General features: G+C 40.3%; 1 protein-coding gene across 2 annotated transcripts in view; it reads left to right on the top strand.

Annotated features, from left to right (window-relative positions):
* Positions 1-23,071, top strand: part of UNC5C (unc-5 netrin receptor C) — a 381,402-nt gene that overhangs the window by 328,905 nt on the left and 29,426 nt on the right. For both annotated transcript variants that reach the window (XM_003898984.5, XM_009207211.4), the window contains 5 exons: positions 1,204-1,395; positions 2,071-2,415; positions 5,200-5,287; positions 14,968-15,136; positions 18,067-18,300. In XM_003898984.5, the coding sequence (XP_003899033.2) occupies positions 1,204-1,395; positions 2,071-2,415; positions 5,200-5,287; positions 14,968-15,136; positions 18,067-18,300 (1,028 nt within the window). The remainder of the gene's footprint in view (positions 1-1,203; positions 1,396-2,070; positions 2,416-5,199; positions 5,288-14,967; positions 15,137-18,066; positions 18,301-23,071) is intronic.

Genomic DNA, 23,071 nt, shown 5'->3' with positions numbered 1-23,071 from the left:
ATGGGACCTACAAATTTGAAAGTTCTCTCTCCCTGAAAAATGCATATGTATATAACACTGACCATTAAATTCTAGGTTGTTCTAGACCACCTGAAGTACCAATTTAACAACCTCTTTTACAGTGAGTGGAGCAGCTTTGATTAATTTTGCTGAACATGTTTTTGTGTATCACAGAAAACTAAAACCAGAGACTTAAAAACGTCAAAGGGTCCACAAAGGTTTCATTTCATTTGTTTGTGTTAATTATCAGCTTCTATCACCTTTTCCAGTTGGATGAAAGCATGTTCTATGCCACCAAGGCAACATGCAGCATTTATAGGAATTCTGTTCCAGAAACAAGGCCTCAGTTGACTGACACGCTGTGTTGGTCAAATGCTTATTTGCCTTTTGGGGTAGTCTGACCTTTCTGATCACTGAACCAGGCCTTTATCTTCCTTAGTGCACAAGAGAGCTACATTTTATTCTAGTAATGAGTAGCTCAAATGTAAATCTCTGACAGGGGACCGTGAGAAGCTCAGGGTTCTCAGAGATAATACTGCATCTGTATCAAACCCTGGACTTAGAAAAGGTTATCAGCATTAACCTCTGTCCCCCAGATCTGGGCCTTCTGAACGCACACCTTTCAAATCTAATATGTTTGCTCCTAATATTTGCTTTGCTTAGTTACACCATTCCCACCCACCTCTCCATTGATTTAGGGGGAAATGAGGACAGTGCTATGGAAAGTAATTTGATGACTTGGAGTGATACTTAGGAAAATATTCTGGTTCAATAAATATACAGATTTAAAACCTGCCAGATATTTCTAACAGTGTTTGTGTTTCTGTTTTTAAAGAACTATCAGAGAATTCAAAAACCCTTCCAAACTTTTCCACCTGAAATGTGTAATAAACTTTTTTTTTTTCCTGTGGGTTGGGATGGTTTTAGTTCCAGTTTCTTTATATGCCTAGCAATAAATGGTCTGTTATGCTGCCCAATTATAAGATAGATTAGTGGGTGGATAGATACAGAGTGAGAAAGGAAAAGAAATCAGAGATAATTTTCCACTGCAAGGCCACAGCCATTTTATATAGCTTTTGAAATAGATTTGAAATTAACCTATAAAAAAAGGCAGTAAATGTCTGAAAAAATTATAGCAATACATATGTGTACTGTGGGAAATTTCTATAAGCAGCTGGTTCAGTGTTTCACTCTTCCTTCTAGCTGCTCCTGATTCAGATGATGTTGCTCTCTATGTTGGGATTGTGATAGCAGTGATCGTTTGCCTGGCGATCTCTGTAGTTGTGGCCTTGTTTGTGTATCGGAAGAATCATCGTGACTTTGAGTCAGATATTATTGACTCTTCAGCACTCAATGGGGGCTTTCAACCTGTGAACATCAAGGCAGCAAGACAAGGTCAGTTGACATTCCACTTCACACCCTGTTACTTATGCATGTAAGCAGTTTCAAAATCAATGACTTCAGGGTCATCTCATTCAGCTAAAATGTAAGCTCCATGAAGACAGCAATTAGAGTTAATTTTGTTCATTACTGTATTGATGTCATTTATATAACAAATGAGAGTTAACAAGGTAAACAAATCCTCTTTTTTTTCTTTTCTGACAGATTGCTCTGTCACTTTTTAACTTCTATTTGAAAAGAATACACTGACTGGTTGACTGATTTCTTGAGTCTCCTTTTTACCTTCCTTTGACTAGATATCTTGTATTGCTTTAAATACAATAATTTACCAATGAACCCAAATCCAGGATAGACCAGGGAAACCATAGCTAATCGACACCTAGCAGGGCTCATTGTTCAATCCAATCTGTTGAAAGAGCTAAATACCTTGGGCATAATGAGTAGATGTCAAAGCAAATTATAGAATGAGCTTGACCACTTACTTATAGCCAATAATAAAATAGCTGGTAGTTATCTGATTGCCCTGTTTTCAGTAGAGCCTGTCTATCCACCTCCAATATTAGCTGAGCTCCTTTACTTTTGGCTCAGAAAGTGTGAGGGGGATTCTGACTAATGTAGTTTGGCCTGAATGGAGAACGCCAATGGGATTATTTTCTCTTTCTGACTCAGATCTGCTGGCGGTACCCCCAGACCTCACATCAGCTGCAGCCATGTACAGAGGACCTGTCTATGCCCTGCATGATGTCTCAGACAAAATCCCAATGACCAACTCTCCAATTCTGGATCCACTGCCCAACCTGAAAATCAAAGTGTACAACACATCAGGTGCTGTCACCCCCCAAGATGACCTCTCTGAGTTTACATCCAAGCTGTCCCCTCAGATGACCCAGTCGTTGTTGGAGAATGAAGCCCTCAACCTGAAGAACCAGAGTCTAGCAAGGCAGACTGATCCATCCTGTACCGCATTTGGCAGCTTCAACTCGCTGGGGGGTCACCTTATTGTTCCCAATTCAGGTAATTCCTAGAGGTTTAAATTGCAAAGAGGCAGCTTGAAACATATTTTTCCATACCAAAATATTTTTTGTTCATGGGATGTTTTCATTCATGGCCTGAAATGTTAAATGTGACCTATCCAGCCCAAATCTACTTTCAGTGTAAACAGAACATTTCTTTAGACAGAATCAGCAAAACCATTTCTCTTCCTCCAGCCAATTCCGAAAACACTTCCTCTAGAAATTTTATACTCACAACTTTCTGCTGAGGTGTAATTTAGAACCATCATTGACCTCCTTTTTACTAGAACTTCAGAAGGCAACATCAAGCCACAAGTCCTAATGTTGTCATTATACTTTAAAAGGACAAACTAATTATAAAATATATCATTTGGTTCAGTTCCAATTTACTACATGAATCAATACTACAGAACACAAATTTTTTGATCATCAGAGGCATCATAATCGACATCAAATCTTCATTTATTAACCTGACTTCATAACACAGTCTTTCACCTCACAGTATTGATAGTGTACACTGTACTCACTCCTACCTCTGATATTTGTATCCAGAATCATCAGATTCATCAGGTGTGCTTTTGTACTATTACTTGGTTTCAGTTTATTATGTAGTCTCTCTGCATCTAGAGAATAAGCCTCATAAAGGTCTTTCATGGTGAACAAAAGTTAATGACGATACTTTTGGATTAAAAATTGATATTCATTAATCAATATTAGTAATGAGCTCGGAACCATGGGTGATAAAAGGGTTAATGGCTTCCTCTCTAAATCTACCTTAATTCTTTTGGACAAGGCTGTGAGTATTTTGTAAATACAGTAATACCTAAAATGTAAATACCTAAAATGTCACATTGAAAAAACATAATATATGTATAGTCAAGGAATATACAGACCAATGAGTCTTCAGGCCTGAATATGAAATTTTATTTGATTCTTCCTGTCATTCACTCTTTCATTTCAATGCCTTGGCAACTTTTACCCTAAACCTTTGAAAGTATATTTTAACAAAATCAAAACATTTAGTAAAATACCATTTTTTCTTCACAGTTTACATAGCTGAAATCATGTATTATATAATGTTTTCCACCCTTTTCTCATTAATCCTTAAGCTATTGCATGCTCTTTAAAATCATGATTTTAAATATCTTTATAACAGTCCATTATTGAATGAATCAAAACATACTTTAATGTTCTTCCATTGTTTAAACATTACAGTTGTTCTCAAAATAGTTCTTTTCCCTCTGATATGTATTGGATTCTGCCTTTTCTTCCCATTTCTACCTACCACTTTTTCACATGTACATTATTATAAAGGCCTCTTAAGTGGAAGGGAGTGAGCTAGCATGTTTTAAATGCTTCCTATGTATTAGGCAATGGTGATCAGCATCTGATATTTTATTTAATGGACAAACAATAGTTACCTATTACTTTATATTCATAATGCTGTTTCATCCCCATAACAAGGATGAAGTCATGTTTTATGTTTTCAATGAAAAAAATAAAAGCACTGAGGCTTGGTAGCCTCGTGTGTGATCTTCCCGCTGTGTCCTCCACAAATCATTCTGTACGTTGACAGTCCACTTCCTACAACACCAGGGCTCTCATATTACTCTCCTTCTCAAGAAGGCTGTGGCTCACCATCTTCAACCAGTTACATAAAGGCCTTTGAATAACTACTACCTCTTAACTCTCCATTCTTTTTTCTTGAGACTTTCCAGTGTGGTCAGGCAAGTTTTCATATTGCCCCACACTCATTTGGCATATTCCATTTCCTCGCTAATTAAATTATGAATTACTCAAAGACAGGAAGGCTATCTTTTCCTTCTTGAAATTCACAACAGTGCCAAACACTGTACTCACAAGGATGCTTCATTTGTATGGAGCCGAAGGAAGCTGGATCTTATGGGAATCAAATGATAGAGCCAAACATCTTTGGAGTGCTGTCCACACTGAATCACTCTTTGTGATGATGAGCAATGGTGTGGTCCCCAGACCACCACCATGGGCATCACCTGGCAACTGGTTGAAATAAAAAATCTCCTACCCCACACTCCATATCTCTGAATCAGAAACTCTAGGGGTAGGGACCAGTAATCTGTGGTTTAACAAGCACTCCAGGTGGTTCTGATGTGAGCTCAAATTTGCAAGCCACTGCTACAGCAGACACAGTTAGCTTAGAACACAGCCCAATCTGATAGTTCTGCAAAAGGGCACCGATTAGCAACTAACTAGAAATGCTTTGACCTGCTGTGACTAAACTAGGAGTTACTGTTCACTTTCTAGAGTTATGTATAATAAAAGGTCTTCACCAATTCTTATACCATTATGGAATTACATTGATGCTAAGCAGATATTTTAAAAATACTTTTTTTTTTTTTTTTTAATGTTGAAGTTGGCATTTCCCGGACTTTGAATCTTGTGGGGATTTTCAAAAAATTGGAAATGATGCATCATTACAGCTGTTTGAAATTTTGAACAATTGTTGGTTTTCCCCTTGTCTTGCAAGGAAAACAACAGTGGAACCATCTGTCTGTTCCTTAAATAAAACAAGCGTTTAAAAAGTTACATCATTCCTTTAAGTAATTCCATAAGAGTTCAGAGGGAGCTGTGGTAAGGAGGCCAACAAGGAAGGAAAACAGAGCAACTCGGAATATTTACATGTCTTTAGAGAAAACGAAGCAGGCTTGTGGCTGTGCGGTCACAAAATCTCCTCATTCCCTTTTACGTGCTGCAAAAGCTTTGATTCCTAGGTCTTATATGACTGCTTTTCTCTTTTGCTATTCAGGAGTCAGCTTGCTGATTCCCGCTGGGGCCATTCCCCAAGGGAGAGTCTACGAAATGTATGTGACTGTACACAGGAAAGAAACTATGAGGTAAATATGCGTTTTCTGGTGCACTGACTTTACCAATGTCTAACTTGGAGGAGAATTGTACAATAGACAATAAACCCAACATATTTTTGTCTTAAGTGCCTTGCTTCTGGCGTACATTATTTTTCCCTTGACCTACAAGAGGTCAGGTTTTACTTCTCTTTGTCTTCGAAGCTCCAGACACTTTTGCAGATCTTGAATATGGGTAGAAGGCTAGAGAACTTTTTCCCAAGTGGACATGTTGCCATATTTCCTGGAAAAATGTCCAGAAATGTGATCCCTAGATTGTCCGGAGAGACATGTGGGTAGACAGAGAGACATCAACTTCATGGGACCCGGCTCAGAAATCCAGCCTGTTCCTATTACAGAGTCAAAGGTCACAAAGCATTGAACAACTCCCCCAATCCCTACCACTCCCACTCAGCCTAGCCCTTAATTCTGACCCATGGATTCTTCCTTTTGTGACTGTCTTCTAGCTTAAGTGTTACCAATTTCCTTCTTATATTTAGCACTTATAAATTCCACATTAGGCCGTTCCGAATGGGTCTAGGATTGATTAAAACTAGATTGAATTAAAAGGTTTTGTTTAGAATGTTTCATAATCATAAAGATGAAGTTATTTTAAGTAAAAATAACAAGAGGCGTTGAGAAGTCCTAAATTCGATTTTCATTTTGGCCTTTCACAAATCGTTCTGGGTCTTTCTTGATTAGTTTCCATATAAAATGCATGTGTTAAAAAGTGCTTTAGAAGCCTGATTAATGCTTCTGAAGTACACCGAGATCTTAAAATGAAAGATGTTGTTAAAATGGAGATCCTCATCATGTAATTATCATTGTTTCTCCCAAGGGGAAAAGCATCGGCTCCTCAGCCCTGAGCTCTGAGTATAAAGCATGAGTGACAGTGCACAACTACGTTATCATTATAACGCATTATACCTTTTCTTTTCCCAGCTCTCATCCTCAGAAAAACATCCATGTTTAGTCTTGTTCTTCACTAGCTGTAAAGCTTTTTTATTATGCTCTCAGGTGGAGATATTGGCATTTATAATTGGTGTGACCCAGAACATTTTTTTCCTCGGGTGGTGTACTTCCACCTACATAAATACTAGCCTGTCTAAGAAAATAATACAATTCTTGAGCATTATTCATGCCTTAAATTTGAGCAACAGAAAATCACTAAAAGGCTTGTATTTACTCACATCAAATATTCATTTTTTTCATTCCCAATGCAAAGCAACATTCACAGGCCCTCAAAGCTCCCTTCTTTTGCATCAGGAGAAAAGAAGATTAGCAAACTACACGATCTCTTTATTTTATTTTATTTTTCTTCCTCTCATCCGGAATCAAGGTTAGCATTAAGATCTATCCATCAAGGCCTTTGCCAGCATGGACATTTTGTTTAAACAGAAATAAGTATTTGCTTGTGCTTTATGGTGATTAACAGTAAGGTGCCTGGGCTCCTTATTTTCCATCCGATTATCATTATCTGCAGCTGAAGATCAAGCCTTAAGGGGCTGCTGCAGGCACAGGCTGGAGCTGAAAGAGGTGTGCATTCACGTGCCTGCTCTTCCCATACTTTCCTTGGCAGCAGAACCAGGATAATTGTACATTTTAGATGAAAGAAAGAGAAAACAGAAAATTGATAAAGCTAGACACTTTTCTGTTTTTAGGGTCCTCTGCCTTTGACTATAATGAAAAGGAAACTATCAATCACTCCTTGCTATGCCTACCATCTGAAGTTAGGTGCAGAGGGAATTCCTCTGTTGAATTTGGTGTTCATAAAAGAAGTTCTGTGTATAAAAATGAAGCTAGGAAAACCTCAAGATCTCAAAAGAAAATATGCACCAGAGACCATGAACCAAGGAACAAACACAGGAGGATAACTGTTTCGGATAAATAAGAAGTCTTCTTGTCACTAGTTTTCTGTTATGAACCAGATGCATATTTATTGTAAAACACAATGGCAAGAATGTGCTTTAGGATATAGTCGTAATACAAAGCATCCCTGCCCTTCATCCAGCAAACTCTTAATTTCATTTACTTCTCACTACGTTCTGCAAGCTGTGATGAGCTCCACTTTAAAGATGAAGAAACTGAGGCACAGGGGAATTGGGTTCCATAGCCAAGGTTTCATAGTTAATACCTTAGCAAGGCAGAATTCAAACTCAGGCTTTTCTGATCACAAAGCACTTTCTGCTTCCTAATGTGCCATCCTCCTCCATCGCACCAATGCACAAACCAAACCTCTGCCTACGTATTATGGTGCATTTTTGGAGACACTTTCTATTGCTCACTAAAGATCCTTTCTATCCACACATGATACAAGACAGAACTTCTTTGGGAGAAGACTCCTGTGAGGACATCAGGAGCCGTGATGTTACTATGCATTCGTAGGAAAATTCTGAGCATTTTTCTCCATTTTCCTTCTCTCTGATTCCTTTTATTGCATCGCAAACTGGGTATGTTTCCAGCTGGATGGTATCCAGCTGGTCATCTGTGGATGTGAATTGTCTGAAGGGAGGCGTGAACTTAATTACATGTGGCATAGTGAATGTGACAAGAGGGGTCTTATCATTACGGAATATGCTCTAAGCGAAAGTGCAAGCTGGCAGCTGAAGAGCCTGAATGAGCCACAGAGATGGGACAAGCGGTCTCTGACCAAAGAGGGTGCAGAGCTGCAAGGCCGTGCTCAGGATTTCTGCCTCTCCTGCTTCACAGATCTCCGGAGAGGCGGAGAAGCCTTTGTTTTCCTGGTGGATACAATTTCCACAATTAATGCTGCTAACATGGGCCTTTTTGCCTTGTTTCTAGTAGCAGTTTGCACAAGTGAACCCGACCTAGACTGAAATTTTGTCCTGTATCGATTCTTGTCGGAAAACAATTTGAGTTGAAGATATGAAAGTTGATTTTCCCTTTTCTCTGCATTCTGTACTCACCTCGTAGTTTTATCAAAAGGTGAATAAATCAGTTTAGAAATTCCAAATACAAAGGTAAATAGAACACCTTTTTTTATAAACTGTGGGGAGCCACGGAGTTGCTGAGCAGCTGAGTGACACAGGAATAGCAGCGCTTTTTAAAGATTGATCCGGTGACAGTGCGCGGGATGCATCGGTGGAGGGAACAGAAGGACTTGCCCAGAAGGCTTGGTGCCTGGGTGGGCCCTGGCAGTAATGCAGGTGTGAGGAGAGAGGAGGAGGAGGAGCCAGGCCGGAGGGTGAGCCCAGGTCCCAGTCTGAGAGAATGGGGAGGGTATCAAGAGAATCTATTTCAGAAGAGAAACTATTTCACAGCTTGCTAGAAGTGTTGCAAAGGAGGGGCAGAACGCACAGAATAGATTCAAGAATCAAGCCTGGGGCGCTGTGAGAATTGTGAGAAAGGTGAGAAGCAGCGGTGGCTCCAGGGGAGAGGACAGATTCCAGTTTGGATGCGTTCAGTGTGAGTGGAAATGTGGATTCCTGCTAGGCACGTGGAAGTGAAGTCATGGCAGGGAAGGAACCTCCAGCCGAGAACATGCAGGGGCAGAAAGAACTGGGGAAAGAACTTTAAGAAATAGTCCTACGAAGGTTTGACTGTGATAAGAGAAACTAGACAGAGCATGTAAGGATAAGGCAAATGAAGAGTTTGCATCTAGCACAGGACTTAACATATTACGGTGTTAGGAGTAGTGGCTCCTCAATGAATATTTCTGAATGAAAGTATGAAGGTTTGTAAGGGTAGCAAAAAAAAACGTGGTATAAATAGGTTCTCAAAAATCAAACATAAAGAGAGCTCCAAGATGGAGCCTTAACACGAGGTGTTATTAAAGTAAAAATGTAAAGAAAGAGGAAGAACAACAAAAAGATTGTTAGATTTGTCAACTGTGGGACATTAGTGGCGTTTAGGATTTTTTTTTTTTTAATTGGTGAAATCCCCTTAGCAATAGTTTAAGATGTGAAATAGTAGTGTGGCAACTGACACTATCATATATATCTATTAAATATAAATAATACAGTAATGTGTGAAGATAAATGTCCAAAATTCCCTGTGTAGGTAATTGTGTAGAGATAGATTGACTTATCATGTTATTTTTTGGAACTTTGTAAAATAGTAGCTGACATTATTCTGTCTCAAGGAAACACAGTGATCTTTCTCCTTTTAGTAGAGTCCTTTCTCATTCATGAGCCTCAAGTTCCTCAGTTTGAAAGAAGAGCTATAAAAAGGCTAACAGTGGGAGTTAGTGAGTCCAGGTATATTTAAATCTTATCCTCATACTGTTCTTGACAATGTTCATTTATTGAAATCCCACTTATAAAGAAATGCTTCAAGGTAGTTTATGAAAACACTTCTTCTCAATAAGAGGAATAAATTTAAGTAAGTGGATAAAAAGGTAAGAAAGTGGGGAAAATAAAGTTATAAAAGATAAGATAAAGTAGGCGAGCAGTTAGAATATAAAATAGTTGGTATAATTCCCAGCACATTTGCTAGTACCAGGTCGTAAATTTACTATTTCTAAGCCTTTCAAGAAGGGGATGTGTTAAATTACAAGATCCGCATGTCCGTGAGGGAAAAAAATATTCTCAGAAGAAACTCAATTATTTTTCCTTTGGTTCCTCATAAAGAAGACATTTTGCTAATGCAATGAACAGCATACTTAAAAACAGCAATGAGCTTCAAGGGCCACTTCTATCAGTGTTCCTCAGTGGAGGTAGATAAGCATAAAACTTATCAGTTCTGGCTTAATCCAGGGGTAGATTTTGGCCTGTCTAGGGAAATGGTGGCACGCCCTTTGGAGTGGCTTTCATAAATATTATTTTTGCACAATTGAGTTTTTGATAGCAAGTGAGTTAGATATTCCCTGTCAGGTACCTAGAGTGCAAATATTTCAAGTTGCCAGTTATGTGTGAAGGGCTGTGCTTTAAAAGGCAGCTGAGCCTAGGGTGGTATTATCATCCTAAGGGACCAGACAAAAGACATGTCCATCACTAGAAGGCACCTCCTGTTCCCACAGAGGTGGATGGAGACAGATTCTTTCCTTGAGCCTGCTCTAGGAAACAGACAGGAATAGTTTCGCAAGGACTTAAACCCACTCTAAGCAACCCAAAATACGGCATCGTGTGAAAGAAATTAAATGATTTGTGTTTGAAACCTACCCAGTTTTGCATCCTTAGGCAAGTGTGTTAATATCTGTAGATTTCAATTTCCTCTTCTGGAAAAGAGGTAAAAGACATACACTACCTTAAAAGTGTACCATGGCAGCAAATGCAAAGGCTTATGTGAAAGTTTTGTAAACTATGCACTCTTGATTAGAAGTTCTCCTCACTGATGAGGCCGGGCGCGGTCGCTCAAGCCTGTAATCCCAGCACTTTGGGAGGCCGAGACGGGCGGATCACGAGGTCAGGAGATCGAGACCATCCTGGCTAACACGGTGAAACCCCATCTCTACTAAAAAAAAAAATACAAAAAACTAGCCAGGCGTGGTGGTGGGTGCCTGTAATCCCAGCTACTTGGGAGGCTGAGCCAGGAGAACGGCGTAAACCCGGGAGGCGGAGCTTGCAGTGAGCTGAGATCCGGCCACTGCACTCCAGCCTGGGCGACGGAGCGAGACTCCATCTCAAAAAAAAAAAAAAAAAAAAAAAAGAAGTTCTCCTCACTGACAACAACAAGCAAAAGATGAGAAAATATTTCTGACAGAAAACTGAAATTTCTCTCTGTGGGCTTTGTCCCTAGAGGACTCAGCACCCATCCATCATTTACTTGAATATTATCCTTGTTGGACTTTGGAAAACATTTAAAATTTTAATCATTGTTCTTTGCTGAAATTTATACTTAATTGCTGCTTCTGCAGCTAATTTTTGTTCTATGTTCATTGCCATATCATCTGCAATTAATATTTACAGACTACTTGAATTGCTTAGAAAACACATAAGACATAAAGAGGGAAGCCGTTCTCTGCAAAAACATGAATCTGAGATATTTATTTTCTGCTATTTTCTTCTGTGTCATTTAATAGCTTCCTTTGTATAAATAAAGGAAATATGTTACACACTCTGACCTTAGTGTTCACATAGTTAAATCTTATCCTGCGTAACTCCTTCCATATATGCTCAGATATTTCCAATTTCAATGTTATTTCTCTCATCTTGAAAGCCTATAAGAGAATCTTATCATTATTTCTTCTTTGTTTCTCATTCCCTGTTAAGAATTCCACTTCACCACTTCCCTATTCATTACATTCTTGCACCTCACTGGGTTAATAAATTCTTTTGACACCTACTGCCCCTCCTTCCTCCCTCCTTCCCTTGCTATCCCTCCTCCAAGAATGGTGCCCATCAATATTGCATGCCAGGGGTGTACTTGGAGAGTACAGGTCTGACAGCTCCCCAGTCCAGCAGGGAGCCTTCTCCCTTCTGTTCCAAGTCAGTGGTGAGAAGGACCCCTCCTCCTTCCTGCCTCAAGCACCGGCTGCTAACACCAGACTGAGAGATAGATGTTTCCAATCCCCAACTATATTGCAAAGACCACTTGGAATAGATTCCACTCTAGTCTACTTTCTTAAAAGTTTAATGTTCACTTCTCAAGGTACACTTGTAACTGGAAGGTAAGAGTAGTGCTCAGAAAAATGCAATCATTGTTTTTTTTCCCCCTCCAGGATACAAAAAATAGAATTAAGCAATAATGAAGTCACCGCTTAAGGCAGATAGTATAGTGTTAACTATGACGTGGTGAAAGTAGAACTTGACTTGTGTTGTTAGAGAGTGAATTTCACACTGGAAGAAGGACAAATTGGGTTAAGAGAAAGTGAAAACCAAGGTGGTAATGGGGATAGTAATGAGGTCTCAGGTTGCTCCCAATAACCCTATAGTTCCAAATTTAAGTACATTCCCAAGTACCTAAATAACGTTAGATTTAATGGAGGAAAGGGTATTGTTATTTAAAGAGAATGGAAATGCTCTTAAAAGACTAAAAGTAGGTAAAATTTGTGTTGGTTTTCTAAATAGCAAGAAAGAAAAGCCATAGGTTGGTGAGATCCTAGTGCAATTTTAGAACAAGAGAGGAAGCAGTGATAGCCAAGAGTTATTAAGGGGAACAGATACCAAATTTTAATTGTGTTCTTAGAACTAATAGTCAACTGTGAAAGCTCTAAGACTTAAACTTGCTTGTGAGCTACCAAGTTCGCTGCTACAGTTGTATGCATGCTGATAAAAGACACAAGATGTGTGGATCAGAGACAACGGACAGCTTACTACCCACAGCGATAGCATTATACAGAGTACCATCATTTTTGTGCCAATTTTGTGAGCCCCATTTTAGAAATGGTGATGCAAAAATGTTCAGATGAAGTCTACACACTCAATGGTTGCATTCCAGAAAAGGACCTGTGAGCTTAGGGAACCTGAGTCTTTTATAATGAGTAGACATGCCTGCCATTTGCTCCAGAAGTAGACATTGTCTTTATCTTTCAAGGTAATTGCTATACAAACATCCATGCATAAACATGAGAAATCCATGGATACTTGTCTTCCAACAATATTAAAAATAATAATAACTGCTACCATTCATTGAGTGTTCAACAAGGGTACCCATAGATAAAAGCTAACTTCTGGAATATGTAATAAATAATGGGTAAACCACAAACAAAAACTAGAGAAAAATCCATTTCAAGTGACCTTTGCAATTATAAAGGAGTTGTATATGTCCCTTGTGATGTATATGTGAATTCAATCAAAAAATGTGAACTGAACAATGTCCATTTACTGGGTTTATATTTGGTGGAACTAATAGCTCAAAGTATTCATGTCAGACTGGAAAGAGGTTTAAAATGGTGTCATTGAAAAGGTCTCTGCCCTTGCTCTATTCTTGTGTTGCAAAGTTATCAATGGTTAGAATGAGAAGATAAATGGCAAGCATATCAGATTTAGGAAGGAGAAAAGACTAGAAGAGATAGCCAATGTTTGGAGGGAAGATACAGCATTAAGAAATAGATGAACCAAAATTTACCTTGAAACTATGAAGTGCAAATGAAAAGCTAAATATAAATTTCTGTACCTAGGTTTAAAAGCCATCATTACAATCATGGAACCAGACTTAGCCTAAGAACCACATCCTTAGACTTAGCCTAAGAGCCTTTCATGTTAGGAATACTTAGAGTGGTTAGCTTTAACAAATTTCTTAACTTCCTTGGAGCTGCATTGCTTCATTTTATAAAGGAAATGCTTAACCATACTATCTCCATCTTCCCATGTAACTGGAGCCTGCTAAATAATATTTATAAGTAATTCCTTGATTGGGAATAATCAAGAGCAACAATTTTGTGAGGCAAGAATATAAACACAGATTGCAAATCAAAGAAAATGTTCTCTCATACTGTCTATGTGAGTGTTGAGTCCAAGATGCCACTACTTTAACGAGGACCTGGAAAACAATGACAAGCATCCATATGAAAATGAAGATAGAAACCCAAGGAGAGATCTGGAAACCATGCTATTCCAGCTGAGGCTGAGGTTGTTTGGTCTGTAATAAAGAAGACTGTAGAGACATCATAATGATCTCCAAGTATATGAAACAATGTAGCATCGAAAGCAAACCAAGGATACATACCGAGAAATTTCAGGAAGTCAGGCTGTGCTCATTTTAAGTAAGAATATTTTGTAAATTTGAGTTTATAGTAAACGAGGTGACCTTTTAGCAGTAGTGGACCACAATTCCGGATGTGTCTATAGCACTAACTATATATCAGCCATGTTGTAGAGGGGTTCTGGCTGGATGGAAGGTGCTGCCCAATGACCACCAAGGGTCCTTCTAAAATTCTGTGAGTTCATGATTTCAAAAGCTCTGCTATTCTGATTGAGGAGTTTGAATATTGTCATTGAGAAGGCATTTATGTTCGTCTCAGCACTAACTAGCACTTAGTTGTGAGACTAGGGGCAATCCACTCAACACCTTTGGAGCTATATCTTCACAAATTTACTGATGGGTTAGGTTAATTTATCCATTTGCTTGTTGATTACAGTCTTGCTAGGGAAAAGATGTAAGGCAATTTTTATATATAAAAATAAAGAATCTGCATTTTGGGGATTCTTTCTGCCCCGATTCTCTGAGTATGAACTATACAAGTAAAGAGATCTCATTTTAAGTTGCTGTATAAATACAGTTCTATATTCTTTCTAGTCATATTTGAAATAATAAATCTGCTGTACTAGCCTAAATTATTCCGGAAAGTCATTTGGACTAAGTTTAGTTCTAGAGTGTCCTCATTCTGAAATGATTTTTTAAAAGTATTTTTCAAGTCAGGTCCTGAAACCACAGAAGTATTTAAAACCCTGTGAGACCAGTGGCAAGAATTATCAGAAAATCTGGTTCTGTAACTTCATAGGGACTCTGTTCATTCTCATTCCATCTTGAAAGTGTCTGTACATAAATTCAGAGGAAGCTACCACAAAAAGACCGGTGTCGGAGGGAAGGGGATCAAAGAGATGCTGGCAAATTTGTTGTTATCATAAAGAGTTCCTGTCCTGCAAGATCAAGGTCTTGATATAAAGAGCATTTAATTCTGCATCACCCATTTCCTCTCCCCAACACCCCAGAAAAAAAAAAAAAAGAATTCCAAGAGAAAACTACTTGACCTGTTTGCATTCAGAACCCAAGTGTATAGTTCATAAATACAATGGAAATGTCACTGATGCCATGCTCTGCTCTCCTCCCAGGCCACCCATGGATGACTCTCAGACACTTTTGACCCCTGTGGTGAGCTGTGGGCCCCCAGGAGCTCTGCTCACCCGCCCTGTCGTCCTCACTATGCATCACTGCGCAGACCCCAATACCGAGGACTGGAAGATACTGCTCAAGAACCAGGCAGCACAGGGACAGTGGGAGGTGAGCTGCTGTCGGGATAAAGATGCTATGCAAGAATAATCCATGCAGATAAGTAGGAGCAATTATGGAAGGCCTATTATTTATAAAGCAAAACATGAGGAGTGGAATTTTAGCTCACCCTCAAAATGAGAGAGAAACAGGCAGGCAGACTAGTTCCTGAGTGTTATATCTTCTGATTGATAAGCACACAGAAAATGATGGTCACTCATTAGATAACTCATAGGAAAAGTACACGTAAGAGCTGTAGACATGTCCCTTTCAGAATATAGATTATATATATGTATATATATTATGTGTATATATATAATATATACATATAGATGTCTATGGGGTGACTCATGCCTGTAATCCCAGCACTTTGGGAGGCCAAGGCAGGTGGATCATAAGGTCAGGAGTTTGAGACCAGCCTGGCCAACATGGAGAAACCCCGTCTGTACTAAAAATAGAAAAATTAGCTGGGTGCAGTGGCACACGCCTATAATCCCAGCTACTCAAGAGGCTGAGGGAGGAGAACCACTTGAACCTGGGAGGCAGAGGTTGCCGTGAGCTGAGATTACACCACTGCACTCCAGCCTAGGCGACAGAGTGAGATTCCATCTCAAAAAAAAAAAAAAAAAAGTACATGTATATATATGTATATAATTTGCAGGCACAAAAACGTTGCAACTGGGTCAGAAAATGTTAGGCACTTACTTGCAGACATGTACCTGGGATAGAGTTCTTGTGAACTTAAGCTTGAAAAACAGAAAGGGTATGTCTCCAAAGCTCCACTAGAAGGAAGAAAATCCGCAGCATTCTGGCTCTGCGACTGTTGCCATCATAACTTCTTAAAGACAAGTCCAGTTCTTTATATTAGAACCCCCTACTTAGCACCTATATTTCAGTAATATGTTTATCCAAAAATATTCAATAATTTTAAAACTATACTTTATATTTATAGTTGTATAAAATGTAAAACATATAAAATAGGAAGTTATAATAGGCAAAGTATATATTATATGCTTTGTGATTACTTATGATAATTTTTTAGGAAAAAAATTTTTAGAAAAGATACACATGAAGATTCTAGCTCCTAATATTTTAAGAAAATATAGTATTAGATGTAGAAGAGTACGAGAGCATCCCTGGGATTCACTGGGATTTCCCTCCTAGGGGCATGTTCTACTCTTGACCATATCGGGGGATCACTGCTTGCCAAAACGTACATAATAAATAAATAAATATACTTTATGCTGAGTTAAGACCAGATTTAACCAGATCTAACTTTAATTCTCTTTAAGCTTTAAATGATGTATCTGAAAAACGTCCTTTAATCCAAAGTGATCCTAAATTGTTTGCATGATTCTCTTCCTATTACCCTATCCATTTCTGGGTTTGAGTAGTAACAATAACAACAACAGTAACAATAAACTGAGTAGATGAGGAAAGTAGAAGAGGACAGTCCTCATGGAAGCCCCCTTGTACTTGTGACTGATTGGGACATGGGCATCGTTACTCTTTGGCCATGTCTTCTAGGAACCTTTCTGTACCATGTCACCACTAGGGGATACCAGAGGGTTTCCTTTGTCCTGGAGAAAGCAGCTTCTTTCCAGGTGTCTTTTGGGACTGAAATAAACCTGGAGGTTCTGAGCTTCTTTCTCTCTTTTCCTTTTTAGAGACTTCCTCTGGGGGCATAGTTTCAGTAGAAGAAATTATTTCACTGATGCTATTAAAACACAGCTCTTATTATAGCTCAGATCATGTTGCAAGGCATAATAAATAATAACCTAGGTGGCGACCTCTTTCACATCTTTGTGTAGCCCTCTGAACTAAATGTATAACAAAGTGTTCATTCACTGTTTCAGCAAATGGTTATGGGACACTCATCCTGAGCCAGACCCACTGGAATACAGTGGGAAGCAAAGTCGACATGATTCCTGCCCCTGCAGAGAGACTTTCTGACTCTGTCTCTGACAGTGCAGAGACTGACTCATGCTCACACGTGGATTTCTCCTGCCTGAAATTGTCTTTTAAATTTGAGTTAATTAAAAGTTGGAAGATTTCACATTAAAATCTGAACCTCCAGTCTGTCTTGGAACATGTGAGGCTTTGTCCATACTTGGCCTGCATTCCTGCATAGCAGCCATAGGCCAAAGCCCAGCAGAGGCTGAGCTCTTTAGATAGGCACGCGCTCTGGTTCGCCACAGGCTCCATCATTCCTCCTTGTCTGTGGCCCTGCCTGCTTCACATGCCTCTGTTACCTGGTTGCCCCAAGATGCATTCGGAATCCCAACCCTTGGTTTCTGCATCCCATACGTGGTCTTTCGGCTAATGTATTCTGTGGCCTGAACCATATAGATGAATCAAAACTTGGTTGAATTAGTAACTGGTTTTTTTTAAATAAAAATCACTTCCATTTATTTTTATTTCATGCTAAATGTTTTCAATGTCTGAAAGAGTAGACTGTTTAATGACACATACAAAGTAATAGAGAAATGTATCTTATGTGTCATGGAATTTGTCATGTCTTGCTTTTCTTAGAACCTGACAGCCAAGATTACTTAGAAAAAGCAGTGTATTTCTGTAGGAAGAAACTGTCAGATGAGTTTTGAAAGAATATAGTAGAATTGCATATTAATATATTATTGCACAGTTCTTTAATTTATCTAATTCTTTTTACACGTACAGATTTTTAGGGAAAATGTAGATTCTTAGAAGATCAAAAGATGCAAACTGAAGGACATCTAAATGAAGAATATTCTCAGTGTAAAGACAATGGTAGAAAGAGATACAATGATGAAGAACTTAAGTAGACAGATTATAAAATCTGAGAGAGAAAAAGGCCAAGTAAAGGATAGGTCCTGCTCTACCCACTGCCATTCACCACTATCCCTGGTGGCCGGCATGCGTCCTGGGTGGCTTAGCCATGGCCCTTCCTTTTTGTCCCCCAGGATGTGGTGGTGGTCGGGGAGGAAAACTTTACCACCCCCTGCTACATTCAGCTGGACGCAGAGGCCTGCCACATCCTCACAGAGAACCTCAGCACCTACGCCCTGGTCGGGCATTCCACCACCAAAGCGGCTGCGAAGCGCCTGAAGCTGGCCATCTTTGGGCCCCTGTGCTGCTCCTCGCTGGAGTACAGCATCCGAGTCTACTGTCTGGATGACACCCAGGATGCCCTGAAGGTAAGTGCCTCCCACCTAGCCTGCCCTCTTCACCTTCACCTGGAAGCCAAGGTTTTGCACGGCTGTGCACACCTGGAGACGTGACTCTGTGTGTGCACCCAAGTGTGTGGACACATGTGTTTGGCCCCAAAGGATGCAGTTAAAAAAGATAGACATTTCTCTGAGGCCACGCAGATATATGAGCTGTTTACACTGATTCCTCCCAAGGGCTACTTTGTTTACCTTCCTTGATTTCTTTTAATGAAAAATTTAGAAGAATTTGGCAACGAGACCCGTGGATGGTAAATAATCTGCTTCCATGTTTATCTCAGCTGCGTTCTTCCTATAAAAGGAATTGGCATAATTGCTCACACTGTATGTTCCTCTGGTGTGCTGCTTCATTTATATGCTTTCCCATTCTTTTTATGAGGGCTGTGAGGGAGCGGGTTAGCATTTGACAACAGGCTGCTGCTTTGCAGAATAAATGAGCTTAATTCCTGGTGTGATTATTGCCATCCATTTTATCCCATTCGAAGCTTTAAGGGATATAGTAAGTGCCTTTGAGGAAGTTATGATATAAAAGGAGGAATAAAAGAAGTATGCCAAGGTTGAGGAGGTAAGTCAGAGGGTGAGAAATGCCACAGTGGCTGACATGCAAAGTGCTATGTGGGGGCTCAGGAGACAGAGGCATTATTACTTTGAGGGAATCTGAAAAGGAGCTAACAGTTGATGATTAGCCCTAATGGAGGATTAGGTTTTGACCAGCAACAGTGAAGGGAAAAATACAGGATTCCTAGGTGGAGGGAACAGCATGAATAAACACAGAAGTAAACAATAAATAAAGACCCTTGGCTGGGCGTGGTGGTTCACACCTGTAATTCCAGCACTTTGGGAGGCTGAGGTGGGTGGATCACGAGGTCAGGAGATGGAGACCATCCTGGCTAACATGGTGAAACCCCGTCTCTACTAAAAATACAAAAAAGTTAGCCAGGCGTGGGGGTGGGCACCTGTAGTCCCAGCTACTCGGGAGGCTGAGGCAGGAGAATGGCGTGAACCTGGGAGGCAGAGGTTGCAGTGAGCCGAGATGGTGCCACTGCACTCCAGTCTGGGCGACAGAGCAACACTCCGTCTCCAAAAAAAAAAAAAAAAAGACTCTCTACAGGCATATTATTTCTGGTAAGATAAGAATTTTGTCTAGATGGACCTTCATGGCCGAGAGAGAAGTTGAGATTCAGTTATTAAGTTAATGGGGATTGGATAGGTTTAAACAGAAAAAAGGCATGATTGAAAATACATGTTAGAAATATCAGCCTGACTTCAGCAAAAAGGTGAGTCAAAGTATGCAGGAACGGGTGATGGAGCTGGATGGTGATGGGGCAGTGAGATGAAGAGAACAAGCCTAAAAGGTCCTACTCAAGTGGCCTTTTGAGAATCCCCTGACGAACGCTCAATGGGTTGGGGCAGAAGGTCAAGTTCCTGCCTCTAAGTCACAGAAGCAAACTCAGGGGGCAGGAGGCCTTGGCGTGTTGAGAAGGTGCCTGTCTTAGACAGTTTGGGCCGCTCTGACAAAGTACCACAGACTGGGTGGCTTAAACAACAAATGTTTTTTTCTCACAGTTCCAACCCAGACTTCCAGTGTGGAGGCTGAAAATCTGAGATCAAGGTGCCAGCGTGGGTGGGCTCTGGTGAGGAACCTTCTTTTGGGTGACAGGCTGCTGACATTCTGCTGTGTCCTCACGTGGTGGAGAGATGGGGAGACAGCTCTCTGGGATCTCTTTTACAAGGTTACTAATCCCATTCCTAAGGGCACCACCGTTGTGACCTAATCACCTTCCAAAGGCCTCTCCTCCTAATACTATCACACTAGGGATTAGGACTACACTATATGAATTTGCGGGGGCACAGACATCCGTCCATAACTGTGCCTTTTCTTTTAGAATACTGAATTAGAGGTATGAATTGGGCATCTATAACAGATGCCCAAGGCACAGTTAGAAATATAGATATGGTTCTCGGAACAGAGAGCAGATCTTAATATAGAGATTCAGAAACCTACATTATGTTGATAATTGTTATCCACAGTGGTCAGGGAGAATATCAAGAGAGAGTAGAGGGAGAAGATAATCATAAAAATAATCAGCATGACTGAGAGCTTCTATATGTTAGGCAAAATTCTAAGTATTTTATATTAACTCATTAATCTTCATTTGATCTATAAGACACCATTATCTACACTTTATAGATGTATCATCCAAGGCACAGAAAGTTTAAGTAAGTTGCTCTAGGTCACACAGCTGTTAAGTGGAGAAAGCAGGCTTCATGCCCAGGCAATTGGCTGCAGCCTGGCTGATCTGCCCCTAAGTGAAGTTGCTTGAAGACCCGTACCCTAGAGACTGGGGACCAAGGAAAGCCCTGGCATTGCAAGGGAGGAGGAAAGGCAGCCAGCAAAAGAGCTAAAGAAGGATAAACAGCCAGATTAGGAATAGAAATGGAAGAAAAATGAGTCAAGGAAGCCAAGGAAAGAAAGTTTTTCTGAATATCAGGGTATTTCCATCTGGAGCTTCCGTTCAGAGAGTAGTGCTTGGTTATGAATACTGAGTGTTCCGGGATAGGTTCCCTGGGAAGCAGGCTCCAGGCGAAAAGACTGGAGACGGCACGAGTGGAAACAGGAAGGTGAGCTAGGAGCCTGTTGCCATCATCTGTTCACCGTGGTGGATTTGACCAGCATGGTCTTGGGGAAGGCATGAGACCTCCTGGGTTAGTGCATATAATTTTGATAGTCGAGCCTGTAGGATTTTGTGATGTTGAATAAAAGTTGTGAACACACAGCTCTAATGTAAAGCTTAAGGTTATTTCTTCTATATTCCTTGCAAATGTGATACATCCAAAGCACTGTCAGGATAGGAATCATGCTAGGTTTAAATTAGGGAAAATGGTATCTGTAGGGAGCTATGGGGTCTGATTAAGGCAAAGTTTTTCAACAGTTTCAAGAAAAATCATTGCAAAAGCATGCATAGAAGACCTACATCATATTTGAAGTGTTTGATTTACATATTTTATATTCACACACATAGTTCTCGTCCCAGGCACCTTGTCTTCCCAACAAACACACACAAATACATGCAAAAATAAAATATTTTATAAAAATAATTCTGATTATTATAATTAGTGAACTCAAGACACAAATGGTCAATAGTGAGAAAGAGTGATGAACAGGTTTAAGCAGCAAAAACAACTCACGAGCACTCTGTATCATGGTCAATGCTTTCTAACTAGACATTTATAAATTCTAAGCATCTGGGGATCTAGCACTTAGCCTGAAACAAACATGAATAATGGATGAGGCTTTCTTGCACCTCATGGCCTTTGAATAATGCAGAAATACCAAAATCCTACTTATAGGTAAATGGCTTCTCCAACATACCGAAGAGACAATTATTTCAGTCACGCCATCTCTTCCTCACACCCACGCTTGAATTGGAAACTTCGGGCTGATTAGCTCAAAAAGCCCTTTATTACTAAAATTCTGCCTTCTTGCCACCCTGTTAATGTTCCCACCATACTATCTCCCATTTCATTGCTTCTCTAACTGCCGTTGCCCAGAAATACTTCCTCTTGCAATGTCCCTCCCGAAGGCCTCCTCCTCCTTCAGGCCTGCCCCCCTCCTGACTCACCCTCATGCTCTTCCAAAATCAGGAATTCTCAGTGCACAGGGGAAGCAGGTGGAAGCTTTTATAAAAACTTACTCCAGGGTCTCCCACAGGTTCGGATCTAATTGGTCTGGGTATTGGGATGTTTTTGTTGTTGTCGTTTTGTTGTTTTGTTTTGTTTTTTTTTTAAACACTCCCTGGGTTATTCTATTGTGCCACCAAAGTTAAGAGCTATTATCCTAAACACTTTCCCAAATCTTTCTGGAACTAAAATTCTACTAAGAACAAACTTTCCTACAACCTTACATCATTCCCTCCCCCATTCCTCCACCTGCTCTCATTAACTGCCAGGAGATCTTCCTGGTAACACCTCACAATACCTCCAGTGAAGACTGCACCCCCTAACTAACCCAAGGCCAAGAGGAGATGTACCAGTACGTCTCATACTCTATGACCCCTTCTGGGGCATCTCTTCACTGCCCAGGCTGGATGGTTCTACTGCTGCTCATACCCACTTCAGTTCCTTTGCACAGACCTCTGTGGATCCCGCCCTAGCAGTACTTGCCTTGTGGTCTTTCTTTCCATCCATTTTATTCCCATCATTCTCTCAAATTCAATGCCATGACTTAAATCACAGTCTCTCTGCCCAAACTTATTCCAGTAGCCTTCACATCATCTTACATTGTCTATTCACTCGTATAGATGTGCTCTGGATTTCATCTTCATTAGCAACTGCTCCACTGCCAAGATCTCCACCTGTCAAACTCCCCCTTTTTGACCACAACCATCTGACCTTCCATCTCTCTCTTCCACAAGGTGCATGGAAGCTACCCTTTGTTCTTAAGGAGAGGGTCCCTCACTGGGCATGGTGGCTCATGCCTGTAATCCCAGCACTTTTGGAGGCCAAGGGAGGTGGATCGCCTGAGGTCAGGAGTTCAAGACCAGCCTGGCCAACATGGTGAAACCCTGTCTCTACTAAAAATGTAAAAATTAGCCAGGAGTGGTGGTGCGCCCCTGTAATCCCAGCTACTGAGGAGGTTGAGATGGGAGAATTGCTCAAAACCGGGAGGCTGAGGCTGCAGTGAGCAGAGATCACACCACTGCACTCCAGCTTGGGTGGCAGAGTGACACCCCATCTCAAA

This window comes from Papio anubis, chromosome 3, assembly GCF_008728515.1.
Source record: "Papio anubis isolate 15944 chromosome 3, Panubis1.0, whole genome shotgun sequence".
Lineage (NCBI taxonomy): Eukaryota > Metazoa > Chordata > Mammalia > Primates > Cercopithecidae > Papio > Papio anubis.
The sequence above is the reverse complement of the archived record's forward strand: the minus strand, read 5'-3'. Positions and strand labels throughout refer to the sequence as shown.